Source organism: Pongo abelii, chromosome 18 (genome assembly GCF_028885655.2).
Source record: "Pongo abelii isolate AG06213 chromosome 18, NHGRI_mPonAbe1-v2.0_pri, whole genome shotgun sequence".
In the NCBI taxonomy this organism is placed as follows: Eukaryota; Metazoa; Chordata; class Mammalia; order Primates; family Hominidae; genus Pongo; species Pongo abelii.
Window position 1 is genome coordinate 49,901,392 of NC_072003.2, and position 8,320 is coordinate 49,909,711.

General features: G+C 52.0%; 1 protein-coding gene across 2 annotated transcripts; it reads right to left on the minus strand.

The window, feature by feature from the left end:
- Positions 1-332: 332 nt before the first annotated feature.
- Positions 333-8,320, minus strand: SNX20 (sorting nexin 20). 2 transcript variants are annotated; one of them, XM_002826412.4, is made up of 4 exons: positions 8,133-8,320; positions 4,346-4,484; positions 2,719-2,870; positions 333-1,035 (listed from the first exon to the last, which is right to left on the minus strand). In XM_002826412.4, the coding sequence occupies exons 2-4, from the start codon at positions 4,473-4,475 to the stop codon at positions 367-369; spliced, it is 951 nt and encodes a 316-aa protein (XP_002826458.1). In that variant the 5' UTR covers positions 4,476-4,484; positions 8,133-8,320; the 3' UTR covers positions 333-366. The 2 variants fall into 2 exon arrangements, with proteins under 2 accessions (XP_002826458.1, XP_054389876.1); XM_054533901.1 differs by lacking the exon at positions 4,346-4,484.

Consider the following 8,320-nt stretch of genomic DNA (forward strand, 5'->3'; position numbering starts at 1 on the left):
CCCCAGTGTTTTGGGAAGCTGAGGCAGGAAGATCATTTAAGGTCAGAAGTTAGAGACCAGCCGGGGCAACAGAGAGACCCTGTCTCTACAAAAAAATTAAAAATTAGCCTGGTGTGGTGGTGTGCACCTGTAATCCCAGCTGCTTGGGAGGCTGAGGTGGGAGGATTGCTTGTGCCCAGGAGTTTGAGGCTGCAGTGAGCCATAATTGAGCCACTGCACTTCAGCCCGGGTGACAGAGCAAGACTGTCTCAAATAACAAAAAAGAAAAGGAAAAAAAAAAAAAAAAAAAAAGAAGCACCCCAAACAGCCCACTGTGAGCCATGGTGACCCCAAATCTCCAGTGTCCCTGCGGGGTCCCAGGCCAGCTCAGTGCAGGTATTCTCGCACGGTGAGCTCCTTCAGGGTGATGCCTCGGGGCGTGGGCCTCCGGAGCTGGCTCTCCTCCAGCCTCTCCTGCAGAGACACGAAGTCCTTGCCCAGCGCGTAGGCCAGGCGGATCATGGCGTCTAGCAGAGGCGCGTAGTAGCGATGGCCCTCCCGGGCCTGCAGGCGCTGCAGGGCCCTCTCTCCAGCTGCGAAGGCCTCGGCGGGGCGGTCGAGGTCGCGGTGGCACAGCAGCACGGCGCACAGGGCCGGGACGGCGGCCGCAGGGCAGTGGGCGGTGAGCTTCTCCTGCAGCGGCAGCACTCGCAGCAGCAGCTCCAGGGCGCGCGGGTACTGGCCGGCCCGCAGGCAGCCGAACGCCTCGCGCAGCTCCGGCCGCGTGAGGAAGTCCAGGAACTCCCGGGAGCGGCGCACGCAGCGGATGGCGTAGAGCAGGCCCAGGTACTCTTGCAGGGCGCGCCGACGCTCACAGATCATCTCCTCCGCGAAGTTCCCAGTCAGGTGCTTCCTGGGAAACTCCACGTCTTCGATCTCCTCCCTGAACGTCTTCAGCAGCGCTTTCTGGAGCTTCGCGAAGTCGGAATAGCGCCGTTCCAAGACGGCCTTGTTGTTGTCAAAGCTCCCAGTCTGGATAACGATGATTTGGTACACCTAGGGCGCAACCAGAGAGAGCTGTGGCCACCTCCCAGCAGGGGCTGCGGTGGACGGAGCACCCCCAGAGTAAAGTTAACCAGGCTGGTGTAAAGCATGCCCTGAAAACGGGCGATCCTTATATGCAATTGTTTGTTTGTTTATGTATTTATGTATGTATGTATGTATTTATTTATTTTTAGAGACAGGGTCTCGCACTGTTACCCAGGCTGGAGTACAGTGATGCGATCATACCTCACTGCAACCTTGAACTTCTGGGCTCAATTGACTCGCCCACCTGAGCCTCCTGAGTAGCTGGGACTACAGGCACACCCACTACCCGACAGATTTTTTTTATTTTTTTTTTTAAAGATGGGGTCTGGCTGTGTTGCCCAGGCTGGTCTCGAACTCCTGGGCTCAAGCAATCCTCCTACCTGGGCCTCCCAAAGTGCTGAGATTACAGGCATGAGCCACTGCGCCTGGCCCAATTCTGTTTTAAATTGCTATTGGCATCAGCCGTGTCAACCCTGGAACAACAACACAGCAAGGTGGGGACATCTGGGAGGAGAAAGGGCAGAGGGTCCTGCCCTGCAGGTTGCTGGGGTCCCTCTTGGCTTTACTTGCTAAAACTGGGCCTCTGTTTTCTGAACAGAGATGCTGTGTTTTCCAAATGTTTCACACTTGGGAATTAGTTTTAGGTACAATATAACATCATTTAGGTACACTGGTGATGCCGTTATATGGTAAGAAAATCAATCCTTTTCAATTATCTTTCAAGAGAATCCTGATTACAGGCAATTATATATTAAGGGCAATTATAACCCATGCATCTGATTCCAGAGCCAGATTGCATGGGTTATAATTATAGCCCTACCATGGTCTAGCTGTGTGGTTTTAGATGAGTAATTTAACCTCTCCGAGTCTCACTTCTCTCATTCATAAAACAAGGATAGGCATAGTGCCTACCTCACCCAGTGAGGATTAAATGAGTTAATGCACTGAAACCACATGGAGCTATGCCTGGCATGCCATTGGCATTCAGTGGTAGCTATGTTATTTATCCTGGTCCCAGGTAAGTGAAGGAGAAGGATGAAGTGTGGCTCTTAGGCAGTCTTTAACATCCCTTAACACAAGCTAAAATTCCATTCTAACAGAGAGAGCAGCTCCCAGGCGCAGGGCTTTCCTGAAGCCACAGTACCCAGCTAGAATTTAATAACAGCACACAGCTTTCCTTGTACTGACTTTCTTTGTATCGACTTTTCTAGTATGTTACTTTTTCTTTGTGCCATGTGATACTGGTTTTCCATTTAAGGTATTTCTCTTTGAAATAAATGTGCTTCATGTTTTTAAAAAGTGATCCAATTTAAAGAAAAAAATAAGTAATCATAATTATAACACACACAGGGATATGGCAAAATTGGTGAAGAAAGGACACAGGTGACCGACACCTGATAAGATGGGATTAAACTGGGCTATTTCCTTCTTGGGACCAAGAAATATGACTTATATGGTTCGAATCCTCACAGACCTTAGCAGGTGCTGAGCCTGAAGTCTTGCTCTTTGGCCATTTTCTCCAGAAGAACGCTGTGAGTTAGTGTGTTGACCCATTTCATAGTTGGGAAACCTGAGGCTCTACAAGACTTATTCAGGGCCAGGAAAGAAGCAGAGTGAAAGAGGCTCCACCATTTCCCGATCTCTGCTTACCACAAACTTAGAGACTTTTCTCTCCTCGATGCGAGCTGAAGCAATCTCAAAGAGCAGTTTGACGTGCTTCCAGCGGCATTTCTCATTCTGCCAGTACTGCTGAAGCTCCCGCGTGGTCATGCTGGAGTTGGAGCTCAGGCCGCTGTGTGTGTCTGGAAGGACAACACCCTTAAGGATCTGCACCCGGTCAGTGCACTTTCGAGGCATGGGCTTGGGGAGATGGCTGGGTCTATCTGAGATGGCGTATCAGAACTCCTAAAGAGTATTGAATATCCCTCTCTCCCACCCCGCCATTTATAGGCCCAATCGGGGCATCAGACAGACCTCTGTGCCCAGCCTGGCAGAATCCACCTTACCACTGACAATCTCAAATAGCCCATCACCCCCAAGTGGTTTCTCAGCTGTGGAATGCGGTGCAGGCACTTTGCATCATCCAGTTCTGGTCTGCAGATTGGCTATGGTGAAATCCCTGCTCTGGACAAGCAGAGACGGTGGCTTGTGTGTTTCTGTGTTCCCTGCAGCCCTGACTTCGTGACTGTTGCCACGACTCCTTGAGCACACATCAGTGGGCGGGGAGGCAGTGATGAGGAAGTTATGTTCCAGCCTCAGCGGGCTGGCCCTTCCTAACCTTCTCATCTAACTGCCCACATGCCGGGCTCTTCTCGGACATGCACTGCTCTGCCTTGCATCCAACCCTCTATTTCCATGCCTGGAAAACCAACACAGTGTTTCTTAAACCCCACTTGAGCCCTGCGCCACTCTGAGCTTCTTAAGAAGCACAAATAATTGTGCATTTTATTGCAAATGGCATGGGTCCCAGCTCTTTTCCAGTCTACCCTTCAAGACCCAGCCCCCACATCACTGCAAATGCCCCTTGGCATTAGAGTAAGAGCCTCCCACCTTGTTCCTATAGCTTTTTTATTTTATTTATTTATTTTTTGGTGGAACGTCTAACTATTTTTCACTGATCTGTTTCTCTACCAAACCTCAGGACTAGTGCAGTGTTTGATTTGTTCCTGTTTCTGTTTCCCCAGTGCCCTGCATAGGGCCAGGAACAGAGCAGGTATTGAATAGGGCATCTCGAAGGATTGTAAGAAAAGATTTGTTCCAGGAGATGGCACTACAGCAGATGCTGTCCATGCCCCAGGGTGGACCATGCCCTCTTGGCACCCACTTTCCCAGAACATGCCACTGGCTTCCCTGAGGGCTTTCTAGGGCCATAGCAGCAGGCCCAGGAGCGTCCCTTCTCCTATGCAGGGCAGGACTGGTAGATAACAGCCGGGCTTCCTCACCCCTAGGATAGGACAACCCAGAGATACGTTCCAGGGTCTCCCAGAAGACCCACGCTGGGGTTGAGCCTCAGCCACCTACCGTGCCTATCTGTTCACTGATGTCCTGCCCTGGCCTCTTGCCCTTTCCTTCCATTCCCACTCCCCTGCCGTGACTCCTAGGACCATCTCCCGGATAGACAGCTTGCACCAGTTCTGTGTCTCAGTGTCTGCTTTGGGATAACCCAGGTTACAAGAGCTGCCCGGGCCTCTTGCTGCATCCGACAAAGTGACCCACATTTGTACTTTGAATGTCTTCAGACCTCTCCCCCAGACCGAGTCTCAAGCCTCAAGCCCACCTAAGTGCCCGTCAGGTCCTGGGCGCAGGAGGTTGGGGCCAGTGGCTGGTGCTTCCTGCTGGGTCCTTGCCGTGCACTGGGTTATGGGTCCCGTGCAGCCAGGGCTCCCAGGGTGCTCTGGACTTGCCATGCTCCAAGGCTGCCAGAGGAACAAGAGAACAGTGAGGACCCACTCCAGTTGGGGTTCCCGGTGGCTCCTGGGGTGCCTAGGAGCTGTGTCATGCCCCCTCCTGGCAGGCAGAGGGAATGACAATGGCCCCACGGCTCAACCTTCCCCACTGTCCCAGCTGCCAGATCCCAAACCTGGGTCTGCCCCTTTGCTGGGCAGGTTACTCCAAGGCAGAGAAGACCCTTCACCTATTGTGATGATCCATGTGTTATTGAGGTGATCCTTACGTATTGCTCAGAGTTTTAAATGAGATGATTTCAAGTAAAATTATTGGCTTTAGTGATTACTTGAAAGAAAGATGCTGGCTTGTCTAGATACTCAGTTTTATGTTACACATGCGAATGAAGTCTCAGTGTTCAAGCCGAACATGGCCGCTCATGCCTGTAATCCCAGCACTTTGGGAGGCTGGGTTAGGAGGATCACTTGAGCCCAGGAATTTGAGACCAGGCTGGGCAATGTAGTGAGACCCTGTCTCTAGAAAAAATAAAAAAAAATTATCCGGGATGCACGCCTGTGGTCCCAGCTACTTGGGAGGCTAAGACAGGAGGATCCCTTAAACCCAAGAGACTGAGGCTACAGTGAGCTATGATGACACTACTGCACTCCAGTCTGGGTGACAGAACAAGACCATCTCAAAAAGAAAAAAAGAAAGGTCAGTGTTCAGAGCAGGTAGATACTGGTATGAATCATCTGTTGATCAATCAATCAATTATCTATCTATCAGCAAAATTAACTGATAGCTTATTATACCCACTTCATACCCACCTAGGTTCTTCATAGCCCCTAATCTAGTTTAATGCTCACAAAAGTCTATCATTACCACCACATAACAGATGAGAAAACTGAGGTCCAGTCTAAAGTCACGCAGCTGGGGAGTGTGCACAACAAGCAAAGCTGAATTTGTCTCCAGTTCTTGTGACATGCTGGCTGTGCACTTCACACCCAACACATACTCTTGCACTAACCTGAACACTGTCTGCACTCGGGACTGTTTGCGTCTCCCTTTTGTGGTGAGGGAACTGAGACTTAGAGTTGCCAAAGATGAAGAGCTGGTGAGTGGTGGGCAGGATACAGACCCAGGCTGGGCTGACTTCAGAATTCTCTCCACCTTACTAAGGCAGGGAGAACAGGCAGCTGGGATCCGGTTTACATAATAACTCTGTCTGTGACCTGGATAAGTGGATGGGATGACCTGGTAGCTGGCAAGTGACTCAACTTCTCTGTGCTTCTGTTTCCTATAAATTGGGGATAATAACAGAACCCATGTTCACAAGGCTGGGGTGAGGATTCAGTCAGGCAGACTCTGAAGCCTCAGCTCAGGGCCCTGTCCATCCCAGGGACTGTGTAGTACCCCTGCTCTTAGTGTCTGGTAAGTGCTAGATGTTTCCAGAAATATTTGTGAAATAAATGACTAAACTAAGGTGGATTGGAATAGAATTACAAATGTTTGAGACAACTTAGAAAAAGGGACAATTAAAACATTAGCTCGGCTGGAGGGAGTAGCTGGTATACTGGTTAGGCATGGAAATTCAAGACAAGGAAGCTGCAGATGACCTGAGGAAGCTGCCAGTGGAACATAGAAGTAGAGCTGGGACTTGAACTCTGGTCTGTTGGATTCTGGGCTCTTGGTCTGAACCCCTGGGCTGACTAAGGCCTAGAGAAAGATAGAGCTGGTGCCTCCCTGGCACCCCCTGAGCACAGATGGGGACGGGAGTCATGCATGTCCCTGAGCACAGCCAGCGCCTGTCCCTTGCTCCAGGGGTGAGAGCCCCTGGCCTGGGAGAGGGGAGGTCAGCTGGGGCCCGGAGCCTGCACTTCAGGGGGAAGTGCTTGCTGTGTCGGGTGAAAGGAACCCTGGGGCCTTCTCCATATGGCTCTGCACAGCCGTCCAGTGGGCGGCCCTCAGGGACCCTCGATCCAACCTCACCTTTTACAGACGGGCAAACAGAGGCACGGAGCAGGGGCCTGGCTGGCCCAGGGCTGCACATTCTTGAGCATGCCGTCACGGGCACCTCTCGCTTGTCTCTTGTGCCTGTCAGGGAGTCAGGAGACATCGCCTTCCATCCTGACCAACAGTGTGTCCTTAAGCAAGTGCTTTAATATCTCTAGGCTTCAGTTTCCCCACCTGAAAAATGCGGCTACAAGCCCCGTCCTGTTGATAACATGACGGATGACTAGGGGTGGGTTCCCTACGTTCTGATAGGTGCCTAAGTGAGACAGCGGATGGTTTACGTGATTCTTGGTGGCTGGGATTCTTGGGGGCCCAGGGCACTCCTATGCTCAGCACTTCCGTAAAATGGGTGATGGCTAGTGGCCTTGGCCTCAGGGGCCCCAGCCTTTGCAGATCTGCTTTCATGACCAGGCAGCTGGCTCCAGGTCAGAAGCAGGGCACTATTGGCCCAGAGACCCTGTAAGACCCTAGAAATGATGCCTCGGCTTGACACTCCCGTAAAGACTGAGAAAGCTGATTCTAAAACCAGGCCTTAGAATAAAATCAAATTCAGCAGCCACAGTCAGCTCCCTTATGGTTGTCTCTTAAAGGTTTCATTGGGAGTCACCCATTTAAAGAGGAGGGGGAAGGAAAGAGTTGTGCACTGGTGTATCCATGGGGCCTTGGGTAGCTTCCCATCCCTCTCCAGGCCTCAGTTTCCTCATCCGTGAAATAGGAAAGCAATCTTGTCACTCTAAAAGCTCTCTGGGGATAGCCACATAGACGGTTCCATGGCCCTTTCCTCCCCTCTCCTCACCCTCTGTAGCAAAGATTTCTTGACTTTATAACAAAATACTAAAAGTGTTGTCACTGTTGGCCTGGGGGCCTGTAGTTGGCCCAGGGGACAGAGCAGCCCCCTCTACCTTCCAGCCCTGTGTGCATAGACAGTCATTCTCCTCCTCCTGTCCTCAGGTGTCCTAACCACCCCACTTTCCAAGAGCTGACTGCCAAGTCCAGTCCTTCTTCTGCTGGGCACACAGAGGCCACACTATCTTTCTGAGGGCCTGCAGAGGACTTTTCATGGGGGATGAGCCTCTAGGGGGTGAAATAAAGCACCTGGCCCACTCTGGGAGACAGAGATCCCAGGATGTTGGATGTGTGGCTGCCTCTCTTGGGGAAAGGGTGGGTACCCTCCAACAACTGGACGCTCACCTGAGAAGCCTTGCCAAAGCCAGGGGCTCCCAACCAAGTGTGCGTAAGAATCCCCTGGTGGGGTGGGGGTGGGATCCCAGGGGCTTGTTCAAGAGCAGGTTTCCTGGCTCCTAACATAGGAAAGTGCCATTTGAACAGGCCTGGATTCTGCATTTTCCATGAGTCCTCTAAGGCTATGCTGAGGCAGGGGTTCCCTGACACTGTTTTTTGAGAAACACAGGTGTGGTGACTCATTCTCCAGGCCTGAGATGGGTTGTACAAGCGCCTAGCATTTCAAAAGGAATGGAGGTGATGGAGGGTCCAGGAGCTGTCCCTTCCTCTGCCTCAGTGTGCTAAGGAGAGCTCGAGACACAGCGGCTGTCACTAACTCTTCCCCCTCCCACCCTGCCCCCAGCAGGTGCCAGGCAGGGCCCCAGGAGAAGGGGACTCAGGCCACAGCGGGCAGAGGACAGCTGAGCTTGGGATCAAATACTGACCTCCAGTCTCCAAGGCTGTGTGTGTCCAGGGGTCCGGGAGGAGTGTCATATGGCCCCTTCGAGCTCTTGGTTCTCAGCTCCGGCGACAAGCCGAGGGGCTGCCACTTTCTAAGTTCCCCGTTTGAAAACAGGAAACAGGCTGTGTGACCTGCTTCTGATCGCCCCAGCCCATTGGCTGGTGAAACATG